Here is a 16,298-nt window from a genome sequence, read left to right as displayed (position 1 = left end):
CATGATTCAAACATTTTAAAACACAGTAAGGCCAATAATGGGGACTCCTCCTTCTGCCCCATCCTGCAGCGCATTTCCTCAAGGCAGCTGTTGTTAGGAGATCTGCACATGTGCGAGTTGAATATTCCTCTCCCGCCCCATCTTTCACACATGTCAGCACACTGGGAACCCTCATCTTGCCTTCTTGCCTTCTTGCTTCCCCAAAATTATCTTAGAGATTATCCATTTGTATCATTTTATAAAGACTTTCTTCATGCTTTTTTCAGTGACCATATGGTATTTCAACATATAAAGGTACTTTGAGCTAATTTAGGTTTTTTTTTTTTTTGGTTTTTTTGAGACAGGGTCTCACTATGTAGTTGAGATTGACCTGGAACTCACTATGTAGCCCAGGCTGGTCTCGAACTCACAGCGATCCTCCTGCCTCAGCCTCCCGAGTGCTGGGATTACAGGAGTGCGCCACCACGCCCGGCTTGAGCTAATTTAGTTTTAAATGGGTGTTTTGGTTTTGCCAGTTTTTAACTGACAGAATAGTACTGATGAGTGAATACACTGAATAACCTTGGTCACAACCCTTTCGTATACATGTATATTTGTTTGTAAGCATGTGTGTATCTGACATTTTGATAAGTGTTGCAAGATTTCCCGTAATCGCAGCTGGACCAGATTTTAACCCCATCAACAGTAATAGGATCCCTAAACGTGGGTGACCCTGCTTCACTTCCAGCCCAGTGTGTTCTCGGACCTCTTCACGTTTACCGATATGATAGATAGAAAATAGTATCTCAAATGAATTTTCATTTTGTATTTTTCTTTATAGCAGTGTACTGTGTTTCTCTTAGGATGAGCATCTTTCATTTGGGCAAGAGCGGTTTGCTTTCTTTCCAGTAAACAGTCTTTTTGTCCATCTTTTCTTTTGGGTTGATCGTCTTGTCATTTATGTGTAGGAGGAATTTGATATATTTGACTATCAGGATGACTAGTAGGACTAAATAACTCTTATCCTTTAACAGGTTGATTACCTTGAAATAGTCCCAGATACTGGAAGGTACCCTGTGGCAGTAGCCACCGCTGGAGATCTGGTGTACCTGCTAAAAGCCGAAGACTCAGCCAGAACCCTCCATTATGTCTACGGCCAGCCAGTCACCTGTCTAGATGTCTCCGCCAACCACGTTGCTTTTGGTGTGAAGAGCCTGGGATGGGTGTATGAAGGAAACAAGGTACAGAAATAGCAAGATGCACAATTAACTGAACCCCCCCCAAATTTTCATTTTTTAGAAGGCAGTTGAAAAACTGATTTTTTTTTTCAGATGAACCTAGGCGGCATATGCATAAACACTTCAGAAGGACTTAAAATAAAATGTGATTGTTTCCTTCTTCGTCCTTTTTCCCCAGTCCGCACTGCGCAGAAGAAACTATCAATTTGTAACTATCCATGTAGAAAATTTTAATGCATATGTAAGTACATTTGTGTGCTAAGAATATACCTTTGTAGAAGTGAGACCATAGACACATACTCTTCTTGTCCAACATTTTCACTGAGTAGTATGCCTTGGAGAGTATCCTGTGGCAGCAGGTGCCAAGCTGCCCCCCCTAGGATTCCAATGTGTGGTCGCAACCCTATTTAGTCAGCCCCCTCCCTGGTAGTGTTTCATCTGCTTTCATCCCTCTGGCTATCACAGACAGTGCTACAGTGCATATGGCACCTTGTGAAAGTCCTTGTGTAGTCACTGTAGGATGTGCATTAAGATGCTGACTAATGTTGCCAAACTGCACTCTAAAAAGATTGCATCAAATTTTACATTTTCACCAACAGTGCATAAAAGTGCCTTCTGATAATCTGTGCAGAGACAAGTTTTTAATTGAAATTCTTTGATGACTGAATTTTATCACTCTAGGTTATTACTCTCCTGACTGTAGGCCAAGTACTTAGTCTTAAAGCTGATTTATAGAACTCTGTTTCTTTTCAGATGGGATCAGGGGAGAGAGAGAGATAAGAAGTTATTGTTTGGTTTTCTATTTTTTCCTATTTGCCTGCTCCTAACCCAGCTAGTAATTGGTGGGATTCCTGGAAAAGAATATCCCTGAGCCACAGTCTCCTTTGATGACATCCTTCTCCCAAGGAACGAGGAGACCCCTTACCACATTACAGTAGTGTGAATCTGAGAAGCACCAGGCTTCAGGTGCACATGGCCCAGCCTGATCATGTACCACTCTGTAACTTTAGGCAGGCTGCTTAACCCTATTTCCTCATTTGTGAAATGGAATTCCTGACGGTATTTGCTTCATAAAGTTGTAGGATTAAATGAAACAGTGTATGTAAAGTTATAAGCTTTAAGCATCAGTGCCTGGCACATGAGAGTTAATTCTCACCAGGTGCTTTCTGTTATTTGTACAACTCATAGTTGGATTTTGGTCTCTGGTGGTGCTTTTTACATCCTATTCACCCTGTGTATTTCACCTGTAAGATCATGTCTCATTTGTATGGGTACCATTATTTTTGTAACCTAGTGAGCACTCAAGAATTGAAGATCTCGGATTCCAGTCACATTCTCCATCCAGGAAGACTAATATGCAGCAGAAAGTACCCACAGCTTGGTGTGTTCTGTCTGAGAGAAGGCACCTCTCCTTGCTGCTTCAGTCTGTTTTGTTGAAGTAGATCCAGTATCTTAGCTGGAAAGTCTGTGATGATAGAATCCCTGAGCTTTGTCTTCCCAGGAAGAGGAAAAGAGCTGGCATTGATTTCCTAAGGCAGTTTCCTTTCTCTAGCTCTGAGAAGACTTTATCTTCTGAGCTTGTTTGTTGAGAGAGGAGAAACTAATTACTTCCTAATTTTTCATGTTAAACTTCAAAGCTTTTGTTACCTCATTCATTTTTAGAGTTCTCATATAAACCAGTCTGGTTTAAATTTTTCATATTTTTTATCTAGTTAATTTTTTGATGCTGAGGGTGGGACTCAGGGCATCACATATGCTAAGCTCATATTATACTGAGCTACACCCTGAGCCCCCTCTGAAACTTTCAACAGATTTTTCATCTGCTGGGTCCTGTTTCTTTTATGACTTGTCTGAATGTATTTATTCCTGTAGTTATATGATCTTAGTGGATACATTTGAGGAACCAAATTGTAAAGGGACACTTCAGTGCAAAATTAGACTGGAAAGATCCTTACCATACAGATGTAAGTAGGGATTTTTGGTGGGATGTCTCAAATTTTTCAATTAAAAAACAATCATGAGAATCCACTGATTGATGCGTTAATTTTTTTTTTTAAATTAATGCTTAAACATGTATAGGCTCTCAGGGCCAGGGATTTAGCTCACAAGCGCAAGGTTCTGAGTTCAGTCTCCATTGTGTGTGTGGCAGGGTGTATAGGATTTCATATAACCTATCTGATGTTTTCCATTGGTGTTAAAATTAGGAGTGCAAACATGAATATTTCAAAATACCAGTTTGGAAGCTGACGGTAATATTTAGTCATCCAAATATTTTGTGAATAGAGCACCAAACCTCCAGACACGTGTGTAGGTGACTGGCTGGGAATAACTTTGCATCAAAACGTTTCTCCTGCATGAATGCCACCCACTCAAGAGTAAGAAGTAAGCTTCCTCTGGGTAACTTTTCTTATTTTTGCAGAGGCACAACTTTCCACCTGACTGCTTTATTACATTTTTTGCTTCTTCAGAAAAACAAAAAAAACAAAACTATTTTAGAGAAATGTAATTGTCAGGGCCGGGGAGGTAGCTTAGTGGTGCTGTGCCTGCCTGCCAAGCACAAGGCCCTGAGTTTGGTCCCCCGTACAAAAGAAAAAAAAAAAGTAATTATTGTGTAACATTTCCATGTGAATTAAGCCATATCATGGGTGGCTTAGTGTCATCCTGCTATGCTATAATGTGATGTCGTAATTCCCAAATAGTTTCATGAGCAAGGCCCGGTGGCACTTTGCTTGGGAATACCATGTTTTGGCTGTATTTGTGGTTCAGCCTGGCAGTGTGAGTCCCCACACATTTTATTAGGCGGGTGTGAGGCAGTGAGCAGTAGATTTTGCCTGGAGCTATAGACAGGCCGATTTGTGCCTGTGCCCCTGGCTTCTCTATATGGAATTCACGTGTAGACTTTGTGAAAACAGAGTTTACGTTGCCTTTGTTTGTACCTGAACAGAATTGGAGTGTAGCTGTAGTGCATTATTGATTAACTAATAAAAGTAGACTGTGAAATCCAAGTGCTAAAATAAAATTGGAGTCAGGAACTCAAATCTTCCTATCCCATAGAAGCACTCCAGAGGTGCTGGTGTTTAGCTGGAGAATGGCCTAACACCATATGCTGGCCACTTAGCACTGTCTAGGCACCACAGCTGCATGAACATTAAGTAATAATGTTGAAATTCATCCTTTCATATATCTAACTAGCCAACCTGTCGTGTGGTCATCACTAACAGCACCAGTTGCGTTCCTGGCATTGCAGTGTTAAAACAGAGATTTCAGCAAACTGGTAGTTGTCAAGAAACCATGCTCTGTTAATAAACATACCTTTCTAAGTAAACAACCAAGTGATTCAGCAAAAGCTGATCTGTTAATTGTTAATGAAGGGCTTGTGAATATAGCTAGTTCGTGGGCCCCTTCCAGCTCAAGAAGGAAGGGCCTAGAGAGTCAGTGCTATAGACATCTAGGTTTGTCTGTGGGGCAGGGGTTCTGCGACTTGGGTTTCAGAGGTCAGAATTTGGGGAGCCACAGTTGGGTTTGCCAGCATTTTTTTTGGCCACATAAAGTCATAGGAGAAATGCCTGTTATCTACTTTTATCCTTTCTTAGAATGTCAAGTTTCTAAACATTTTTTAAAAATTACTTACTGAGTAGGTAATATATTCTTCTGATTCAGAAATTGAAAGGTAGAATGTGTTATATACATGTGCCAACTGCGCACAAGGAGTATAATCATTAGGTAATACAGACATGAACTAATAAATAAAAACTGAAAAACCTACAATGGGAAAAAAACAAAAATAAACATGACAAACAATACATCAGAAGATGGAAAGGCTATCTAGAGGGAAGCCTCTTTCCCAGGCCCTTGCACTGGCCCCTCACTTTCTCTTCCTGGAGCCAAGTTACTGTTGCTAGTCTGTGGCACAGCTTCCCAGACGTAGTTCATGCACTTACTACCAAACTACTACATATGTGCTCAACTTCCTCTTTTTAAAAATGCAAATAAATAATTGTGCATTTTCCTGTGACAAAACCTTTTGGAGATATTTTCTCATGACTTAACAAAGAACTTCCCGCATTACGCTTTGGTTTCTTGGAACTTTATAATATTGGGTCTTATATGCCTTGGTTAATTCAGCTAGCCCACACTGATAAATGCTGGCTGGATCGCACTAGGGGTTTTGCTGGCACAAACGATAGTTGGTTTACATGAATGTATTTGCAGGATTAATTCCTCAAGGTAGACTTATGCCTCAAAGGCACCTGTGCTTTCATAATTTAAGTGGATATGCCTTCCATGCAAGTTGTACCTTGGGCATTGGTGGATGGTGGAACAACCCATTGCCCTGGTAGTTTTTTGATACCTTTTCTCTTTTAGGCTTTACAGAAAGATCAAAACAAAATGAGGCCAACAGAGAGGTACAAAGATCTAATTATCTTGCAGCTCTCTGTTTTGAGAATCTGTGCAGCAGGTCTGATAGCCCTATCGAATCAGTTTTGGTGAAAAGAGCAGTGACATACATGGATGTGAAAGGGAGTAAATGATTTTTAGAGATTGTACCTCGACCTGCCTCTTTCTTGTGTAAAATGAAGAGGACTGGACACATGAGCTTTGAGCTCCTGTCCAGTACCCACATTCCAGGATTCTCTGCTTAGGTTGTTTAAATGTTTTCTGTCACCGGTGGAGTTGTACAGAGCTGAAACTCCCCTGGAAGATGCTGAGTAGTTGAGGGCTTCTGAAAAGGGCTGAGGAATGCAGTGCTTCCATTTCTTCTCTAAGGTTTGTGCTTACTGGCAGAAATGATTGGGTAAGAAATTGGTGTTTTTCAGCAGTTCCTGTGTCTTGCTGGGGAAGTGGTATGTGTTTGAAGGACCGCATGAAGGCTTTTTACTTTGAGGCAGAAAAAGATGGTGAAGTTTTGATGGTGCCTTCTTGGGTTTTTAGACTTAAGTAGCATATAAGACCTTAAAGACTTAGCAATGGCTAAGTGGCGTGTGATTGTAAAAGAAAGCAAATGTAAAAGTAATTGCTTTGTCTACATCTCTTCGTCCTGCTGCAGTGCAGAAGGCAGTGTTAACTGTTAACATGGCCCCCTTTGCCCAAACATCTCTTTAAAATTTGTGTTTGTGTCTCATAGTTCCTTAATCTGTCAAAAATACTTTAATTTATGAAAACACATTTATGATACCATATCACCTTTATTAATTCTTTTGCTGCCTGAATTAAATTTTGCCCCCAGAGGTGGAGGGTTACAAGATAGAATTGCCTCGTTTAGGAGCATTATGTTGACGATGAGCCTCATGCCTCATAAAGGAAAAGAGAGATCCACTTAGGGCTCTTAGCATCATTCTATGTATTTGGACATATTTCCTAATTTAGTTCTGAAGTACTTGGCATTTGATGGCAGATTGTATTAAGCAGCACACAACGTGCATCCTAATCAGGGAGATGTGAGTGAAGTAATCCAGAAGGCTGGAATGTGTTTGACAAGGACGCTTGCTTGGCACTGCTGCCTCAGCTTACATCACACTGGAAAATAATTGCTAATGTCTCCTGTGATAATCATTCCCCATACGCGGACGTGAAGAGACTCTGGATTGGTTGCCTGTCCTCGTCACGAATTGAAATATCTGTCTAGGAGAGCCTTTGGAATCAGAAAAGCAGGGCTCACAGAGTATGGCCACATCCCCCCTCCCTAAACCAGGACAGAAACCCATCTCCTCTTATGTTCCAACGTTCCATTCCAGAGGAAAGTAAAGGTATGATGTTTTAAAAGCAGGATGAATAATTTAAAATTGTATGACCATAAAATCTATCTAATTTCATTTTCATCTTCACCTTGAACGTTTTTTTTATTATTCTTATTAGAAAAATATCTTCTGGAGGCCAGTTTTCTGGGTTGAATGATCAGGAGAACCCATGGTTGTTAAGGTCTATGTCCTTGTTAGTGAATCCTGATTGAATACATGCTGTATGCTAGAAATCTGATTGGCTCTGGAAACAGAGATGAATCGCACATGACATCTGCCTCAAGGATGCCAGCCTGGTGGTCCTTAACAGTGACTTAGCAACAGGTGGTTTTCTCCAGGGTGAGATGAACACAAGGTGAGAAGACCTTTGCAGTGAACTTGGTGAATTCCAGAGTGATGAGAAATTACATAAATAGGTGAGAAATAAATGTTCAGGTGCATTTTGTATATGTTTTAGTATTTATTTATTTATTTTTGAGGCAGAGTTTCACTATGTAGCTCAGGTTGGCCTTGAACTCACGATGATCCCTGCTGCCTCCGCCTCCCAAGTGCAAGTGTTTTGACAGAGCAGAGCAGCTCCGTGCTACAGCCAAGTGCCACAGCGCAGTGTGGCAGCTCTGGGTCACAGCTCTCACTCATGATTTGAAGACTTGAGAATCTGACGGTCAGCTGAAGAGGTGGAGAAAAAAAACCCTTTATTACACGGGTGAGCCGGGCAGGCTCAGAGGAGTCTGAGCGCTCTACCAGAAATGAGAGCCTCCTGCCTACAGGGCAGGTGAGCATGCTCAGTGAAGCAGTGGGGGATGGAGATCCAGAACATTCCTGAAACACATGCCCTGTGAGCTGTGTGTGCTCACTGAAGCAGGGGATGGAGTTACAGAGCATTACTGAGATGGCGTGGTGCTCAACAGAACCTTTTTGTGAGGGGGCAGAGCTTAACAGAACATTCCTGAAAGATCACACAGTACAGATAGTCTCAAACCATTCTGATAAATTATTAGGCAGGAGCCCAGCACCACAAACTTACATTTCCAAAACAAAAGATTCTGTGGGGAAAAAAAAGGAGGCAGGGCAAGAGCCTGTCTTATTATATAGCACTTCTCTATCACTGGGATTATAGATATGTACCACTATGCCTTTTAGTATTTAAAGATAGCAATAGTTTATGTCATTGTTAGTAATGTAATGAGTAGGCATAAATGAAACTCTCCTCACTTGTAGTGAAACCTTAAAGTATCTCCATGGATTCCTAGGGTTTTGTCAAGATAGAGCAAAACCCCCCCTAATTGGAGTTCAATCCCCAGTACCAAAAACACAAAAAACAAATCTTGTAATTTAGAGGCCTTAGAAGACACGAATGTCTGTGGTATTCTATACAGACACAAAGGTTTATTCTATGGAAGATGTTTCTCAGAATCTTGTTTCTTCTTATAGAAGCTAAAAATGGTTTAGAAACTCTAGTGATCCGGGAAGAGAGGGATATAGTTATTATAGAAAGTAAATATAGGGAAAATTTACTTTCAGCCACAGTTAAGGTAATAGTCATGTCGCCATTGGAGACTGAGCATGGGTTGTGGAATGAGGTAAACCTTTGGCAAGTTACGCCCTTTACCCGTTAGGACACTTGGGGTGATACCTAGGAAAGGTAGTTAACATGCTCTGCACATGGCCAGGCTCTCTGCTTTGGGGTCAGGTGGGAGCTCATCAGGCACAGCCTTGGAAAGACAGTGCAGGCAGAGGCAGCAAGTCTGCACCAGGGGCTTCCACAGTGGGGAAACGGTACACAGGTCCACACCAGCCGGAGTGTTGGTGTGGGCACAATGCACCAGCCATTCTTGTCATGAGGGTTTTTTCACAAGACTCATTTTCCTGAAAGAATGCAGTTAGCATAGAAAGGAATGGGTCAGTTTAGCTTCTGTGCATATCTGATGCAATGAGTTAATGTGAGTGCTTAGGCACTTTGTATCAAAGCCTTCATGATGTGAAGTCTCATTGGAGAGAGCTGGCACCATGTCTTTGCCTGTACTTATGTTTGCATAGTTTTTGTATGTCAGTGACACTTGTGTGTTCTAATTTTTAAACAAATTAATCAGGATTCTTGAGTTTCTGAAAAAGTTTAGAAGACTATTACATTGAAGTATGTGATGATTTTTCCCATTTAGCTTTTGAATTAAGTTTAGCATTTTATTTATCTTTTCTAATGGCTTCCCTGATTACTTATGTGGAATGTCTGTCTTGGTTCACCATCCCACACCCATGGTAGAGAGTGAACCTGGAGTTAATTCTTGGGTTTAATTTCTCCTGCACAGATGGGTGTGGCTTTGGTCACTTTGTGTCAGGTGAGTCTCAGAGAAAACATCTCCCAGTCAGCAACCCGGTTTGTTAATGTTAAAAATGGCCACATCTTTCAGTTAGTGATGATTGGAGGGAGGCCTGTTGGAAATGTTTCCCTTTTTCCCCAGGAGTGGAAAGCTATAGGGTGGACTGTGCACTTCCCACTATTCCAGACAGTTGAGAATGACAGGGGTGGTTTGGGAAGAGTAGGAAAAAGAGAGCACACAGGAAATGGCCTGGGAGGGTTTGAATCTCGGAATAATTAAGATACTTTACTGCCTTAAATACACATAGCAGTTTGAACTAGACTAACACAGTATCATCACATAGAGAACTTCTGCCTTTTATGCAGTATGCCAGTGCCAGTGAATATGATTTATTAACTTAACACTTCGGTCTTAGGCAAGGCACCTGCAATCCACTGTTAGCAAGTGGACTTATACTTATGAGTTATTGAGTTGTACATGAGTTCTAATGAACAGCAAAGTTACTTTTCACAAGATATATCCCCATGTAGACAGACAAGAGACAACTTCTGATCAGCTCACGTTAGAGCAATCATTTTCCGCAATAAGGAACTCCAGAGGAGTGATGAGGTTTAAAGTGTGTTAAAATGCGACCAGGAATAGTGGAAAGTGTGCCCCATGCAGGAAGCAACTCTGCTGCCACCTGACTTCCAGCCACTACTCCTGTCTGGATCAAAAACTGAGCCAGCTATGTGGGAAAACTAGCTGGATCTAACCCAATTATATACCCAGATCTTTGCAGGTTTCTACTTTGGCCCAGACTCTACCTCCTCTCTGGTAGCCTCTGCTCAGTGGCATTTCCTTGGACTGTGATCTCTTGTCTTGTTTACACAATGGTTTTAAAGTGCATGTTGAAAATGATGTGAAAATAGTATGTCATGAGTTACATTCCCTCCACAGGCCCTGCCCTTTCCCCACCTTTACGCTCACATTCCAGTGGTGGACCATTTCAGCTTTTCTCAGGGCAGTGTAGCATGCTGACAGCTGTGGGTATGGCCCTGGTGCCCACCTTCAGCTTGAGGAGTCAGATTCCATCTTGCCTCCCAGCTCCCCACTCCCACATCTGCAAGATGAGCCCCTTGTTCCAGCCAGGGTGGTGCAGTCCTGGATGTGCCAGTGGTCATTCCTGACCGAGGACTAGCGATAGTATTCCCTCTTCTCCTCCATCTCTCCATGTCCTTTCAGAAAAAGGCTCATGCAGCGTCTCAGCTGCCTCAAGAAGCCTCACCAACTGTTCTGAGCTCATACATCCCACAGGTCGTGCATTTCATGTGTTGCCACTGTTACTGTTCAGCATGATTGCCTAAAAGGGTGGCCCTAGGGAGGCAAGAAGTGATCTGTTTCAGGTGGGTAACCATTAACCTGTTGGTAGCTGAAACTCTCACAGTGTAGTATAGTATAGTAGAGGGGTTCTCACCTGTGGCAGGGTGGGGTCAGAATCTATAGGAGGTCTGATTAAAATAAGGGACACTCACCTCCAGAGCTATTGGTCCACTGGTACTGGGACAGGGCCTAAGAATTCGTGGTGTGAAAAGTGCCCAGAGCTGTTGCTGCTGGTTCTGGCACCACATTTCAAGTACTCTGGGGTAGAAGTTTGAAGAGCAAGAACCTGAAGTCCACCTTCCCATGCTTGAATCCTGGTTCTAGAACTGCATGAGTGGGTAAGAGGTGTGCCCTCTTCCATCTCTGCTTCCTTGTTTATACACTGAGTAAAACTGCGGCCCCTACCTTAGGGAATTGTGGGGAGTGGGTGAGATGATGTGTTTGGCCTTGTAAGCAAGCACCTAAATAGTAGCTGTTACTAATAACTTTTGACAGGAATAAGGAAATAGCATTGTGCTATGTTAATAGACTGACATGGGAATGAGAATGGCTGGGCTCTGTCTGGTGCCACCTCAGCTACTTCTGTCACCTGTGTGATTTGGGGGCAAGTTACTTAGATGATTTAGTGTAAGGTTCTTGATGCATAAGATGATGAAAGTAGTGTTTATTCATCTTTCTTTTGGTGGTTGTGAGACTCTAATGGAATAATTAGCAAGGGTTTACGTGAAAAGCCTATCCTGGGGATTATAAACAGTGTCTGCCAAACACCGTTAAGCAGGTCTGTGGTGATGCCACATAGCTTGATTAGAAATGGTCATGGCTCGGTGCAGGGGACTCTGTGGGTGGATTGTCTGCCCTGCACTAAAGGCTCCGACTTTTCACTGCAATTTTCACTCTCCCCCTTCAGCTGTCATTTATCTCAGTGATCTGACTTCAGTAGCGTTCGTCCTGTGTACGTTCTCCAAAGCCTTTGTCTGGTCTAACTTGGAAATAAACTAGAAGCAGCCAGGCTAGGCAAAAGAACATTGATAATCAAGCTAGTTTAAGATCCTGAGAATTTCATATACTATGTTAATTAAGTTTATAGGCTTATAGATTGTTTTTGTGATAAGCAATTCACGTATAATCTTTCCATTTTGAAAATGATGCCCAAATTTCCTTTAATTTTAAAGAATTCATGTTATAGTTTGCAGCCTGAGTTGTCTCTAAGTAAAACAGACTTAATAATAACTCGTTCTCCTGGGGACCATGATTATGCACATGTGGTTAATATTTGTGAGGTGCTTGGAAACTGTCAGTGCTCTTTGTTACAACAAGGCATGTTGGTGACATGAAAGGAGGGTGTGAGCGTTTTCAGCTCTCAGTCATACATTTGCATAATAATTGAAATCTCTTCACTCTTCACTGGACTAACTGGACGGCAGACATTTCCTGTTCATTTCACAGAACCACTTACCAGTAGTACTTTGTGATCCTATCCCTGATCCTCATTCTAGCATGGGGACAGAGATTATCTGCAGGGATCCCTGAGGCAAAGGAAAGAGCCATCTTGTGCTCAGAGGAGAGAGAGAGAGGAGGAGGGAAATGGATGGGGGTTGGGATCCTCTTTGCCTTTGCCTTTCAGGCTCAGGTCACAATAGGTGTCAGTTTGGCCTCCAGTTGGTCCTTTGTAGACATCTGCCCACATCACAAAACCCCCGCGCCTGGCACAGCCTGGGTGATTGGCACCGCCTGCCCGGGAAGAGTCCAGTCCTGGAACAGCGGGGGTTGCAGGTGCATTGGCACGTGGAGGGGAGCGAGTACGAGCCTCGCCTACCCAGCTCCTGGCGATGCTCAGCAACACTGTCCTGTCCCTGAAATATCTTGGCCTTGTGGGCTTGTCACTCCAATTAAAACTTAAACATGAAAGCGGCCCAGGCTTCTTCTCCCTTTGTGCCGAGTGTGAGTGTGGACTGTGCCAGAAGCATGTCATGGAAACTGCTAGGGGGGCACATTTTGGGAACTGTGCTCAGTCAGGGATCCATCTCTTCAAGCTCTGCATCTTGCTGGTGGCTGCTGCTAAGTGCACCTGAGAGGCAAGGCTCTGTTTGCCAACAGAAAGTCACCTTTGGGACAGCGGTGAAAGTCATTTTCCACATGTTCATAGATAGGGCCGTGTTACCAAGCCTCACGCTATGACTTATCTCTGGCAAGGACTTACAAAATAGTCTCTCTGGCTGATTGTCAAAAATTACATCATATCGGAGTAAACTGCTTTTAAATCAGACATCCATTATTCATGTTTATTAACTGCTTTTTTATTTTTTTATTGGCTGTTTTCTGTATGATTTACTCTTTTCTCACTAGCTCTCCCTCTTTCCCCAATTGTTCATCTTTCTCATCTCTCTTTTTTTTTTTTAACTGTAGCTCATCTGTGAATTTATAGAAGCTGTTCGCTTAGCTTTGTGTGTGAACGTCAGCATCCAGACCCTGCATTTTTTATAGTTAAATTCACATTTCTGTGGGTCAGTTACATTGGGTTAGAATGGTACTTTGGGTTTTTCTTTTATATCTTTTACATTTTGCAAAATGAGAATTACTAGATCTGTACTGAATAAAACTGTACCTGTCCCTCACGAAGCAGTTAAATCGGTTGCTGTTGGTGAACAGCAGATTGAGTTGGCATGTACATTTGTATTCATGAAATTTCTCTTCACACTAGGATAGTGTTTGCCTATAAGGAAAGATACACACAGAGATGTGTAGCATTTATAAGAGGGAGAGGAGAACATTTATGGGAGAGAGGGAGGGATGAAACTTCTCTTTCATCGAAAGTATCCTGAGTGCCTCCTGTGTGCCACATACCCTGCAGATGTCCAAAGAAGTGTCTGTTCTGTCCAGACCATAATGCCAGAGCATACCTCTGATCTGGCATCTCTGCAGTTGTGTGTTTCCCTCGTTTGTGACATTTGACCTTTTGGTATAATAAGGACTCAATATAGTTTCTGCTATTTCATCCCCAAACCAACCTTGTTTTTGTTGTATAGAGTCAGTGTTTGCATACTTCTGTGCACACCTGATCTATGTTTACTATTCCTTCCAGCATCTCAGACATTTTTTCTGGGATGATTTTCTGTCTCCCAAAAGTACATTCTTTAGAAGTTTTTTTTTTTTAGTGAGGATCTTTTGACCACAGGTGCTGTCTGTGTTTCTATCTAAAAACATCTTTATTTCATCCTCATTCTTAGAAGATAGTTTTGCTGGTCTTTTATAGTTCTAGGTTGACAGGATTCTCCTTCTGTCCTTTGAAGATATTATTGCTTTTGACTTCCATTGAAACTACTGAGAAGTTGGCTGTCAATGTAATTGTCATTCTTTTTTAGGACTTTTTCTCTTCATTTGATGCTTTTAAGATCAGATCTTTGTTTCTACTTTCCCGTGGTTTCACTCCAGTGTTTGTGTGGATTTATCTTTATCTGTCCTGTTTGGGATTTCTGGTGCTTCTTTCCTTTCAGCTTTAGAAAATTAGCAGTATCTTACTGAAAGTGTCTGTTCCTTCTGCTTGGAACTCAGGGTAGATATGTGTCAGGTCGGCTTATTCTCTCCTCTCTGCTCACTTGCTCATATTTTCCAGGTTTCTCTGGGTTGCATTTTGAGTAATTCCACAAATCAGTCTTCTCATTCACAGATTCTGTTTGGAGTCTTAATTCTTGTTATTAGCATCCACTGACTTTATAATTTCTAGGAATTCTGTGGGTTTTTTTTTCAAATCTGCTTAATCAGTTTTGCTACCTTTTACCCTCTCCCTCTGTTCTGCCAACATTTTGTACGTGCTTGTTTTATATTCTCTACCTGATACATTTCTAGTGTACTTGGAAGTCTAATTTGCCTTGTTTTTCAGAAACCGTTTCTTTCTGTGTTTGGAAATTTTTCAGATCCCCCCCTCCCACACTTGCTTTCTTACTAAAGGTGTGCAAGAGTTCAGCTTTCTGCACAGCTCAGTTTTGATGATCTCTTTTGCACTGGCCAGATGCAGGGCGTCCTGTTTCCCTAGCTTTCCAGGCTCTTGATGTTGACAGGTGATCCCAAACCTGCCCCTGGCCTGATGTTCACTCACTTGCTCTCCAGTTTCAGTGCTTTCATCACTCTTGGCTCCCATGAATGTACCTGGTTTCTTGTGAGCCGAACAAGTGTTGGAAGGACTGTTTGGTAACAGACTTGAGTCATGTCCAGCATTTTCAGTGTGTTTCCAGGAGTGTGAGGCTGCCACTTTGTCAGCAGTAGAAGCTCAGGACCCATGTGATAGAACCAGTGCAGTTCAGGTGTCCTGGAACATGGACATTGCAGAGAGGTATCTGCAGAAGCTTCCTCTGTTTGGGTAAAATGAAACAGTTCCTTTGTGTAAGCCAGCAGCAGGATCAGATGTCCTGGAGTTGGAGACACTTGTTAAGCAATAAGAGGAATATTGGGATTTCTTGGACCCCAGAGTGGGGTAAGCTTTGGGTTTGCCTGTTATGGTGCCTGGGTCAGTTATCTGCAAGCACAAATGCAAGCACTTAGAAAGATGCAGGGATGGTGGGACTCACACAGCTCAGGCACCTGCTGCAGGAGTGAATGCGTGACAGGAGCTCTGTCCCACAGAACTTACACCCCAATCTGAGCTAGTGTTTCCAGTGCGTGGTCCAGGGCTTGGTAAGCTGTACCTAACCCACCGAGGCCACAGTCTCCTCAGGGACTCTACCACCCTCGGTGTTTGAGAGCCACTGGTCTAGGAGAGAGTAGGAGGAGGACGGTGCACACTCAGGATCAGGTTGGCCCCACAGGAACCCTAGATGAGCCTGGAGACAGTAAATACCTCCCACCCTGGTAAGCTTGGGGCTTCATGGAGATGAGCACAGAGTCTGTGGGAGTAGGGGGAAAGGAGAATGTGAGACTTCTGGCTCTACCCTCCAGAATTTGCTTTCTGACAAGCAAAAGTATTCAGTAGTGTTGCAGAGAAAATGTAGAAATGCAGGCAGGCTCTGTCTCCAAGACATACAGGCAAGTCGTCTTCCTGTGCTTTTTCTCTCTTACTCAGCTTCTGTCTAGTCCAGTCCAGCATCTCCTGACATTTTGTTCTCTTTGCTATTTCCCCTTTTTATAGGTGGCAAACAAAAGTTCTTTAAGCTGCAAAGCTTTTAAAATGCTACTGTCTTTATGAGGAAACCTTCTGCCCCCTCCTGACTACCCTTCAGTATTTTGGTAAACTTAAAACACACCCTTCTTTTTCTCATTATCAGTATCAAGACACCAATAATTGGACGAGATCATGATTTCTATATGCATGTAGCGCATGGTTGCTGCAGAGAGTAACGGCAGTTCCCAGTTTCAGAAGAATTTGCAGTGTCAAATCTTGTTCTTGCTGAGTGAGGAGGCTGTGCTTGCTTTGAGCTCACCCCACCCACAAGGACAAAAATCAGCAACATCTGGCCACCCTCATGCTCCAGGTCACACGTGGAAGACGCAGGCCTCTGTGCAGGGCAGTTGCTGATGTGTCCCAGATGTTGAGCCAGTGGTTGTTGCCTCCCTCCTGACTCCATCACACTGCTCCTGCTGCTTAAGACACAGCTGCTAAGACACAGCTATCAGACGGTCAATGGTCTCCACAGAGAGGAGGTCCCGGGTGTGGAGGAGCAGGACAG

The 16,298-nt window shown here is 42.7% G+C and overlaps 1 protein-coding gene across 2 annotated transcripts in view; it reads left to right on the top strand.

Moving 5' to 3' along the window:
• Fbxw8 (F-box and WD repeat domain containing 8) overlaps positions 1-16,298 on the top strand; it is a 105,122-nt gene that overhangs the window by 66,997 nt on the left and 21,827 nt on the right. For both annotated transcript variants that reach the window (XM_010604104.3, XM_010604103.3), the window contains exon 7: positions 1,014-1,220. In XM_010604104.3, coding sequence (XP_010602406.1) covers positions 1,014-1,220 — 207 coding nt within the window. The remainder of the gene's footprint in view (positions 1-1,013; positions 1,221-16,298) is intronic.

Source organism: Fukomys damarensis, unplaced genomic scaffold (genome assembly GCF_012274545.1).
Source record: "Fukomys damarensis isolate Sample0158 unplaced genomic scaffold, DMR_v1.0_HiC HiC_scaffold_12, whole genome shotgun sequence".
Classification (NCBI taxonomy): Eukaryota; Metazoa; Chordata; class Mammalia; order Rodentia; family Bathyergidae; genus Fukomys; species Fukomys damarensis.
The sequence above is the reverse complement of the archived record's forward strand: the minus strand, read 5'-3'. Positions and strand labels throughout refer to the sequence as shown.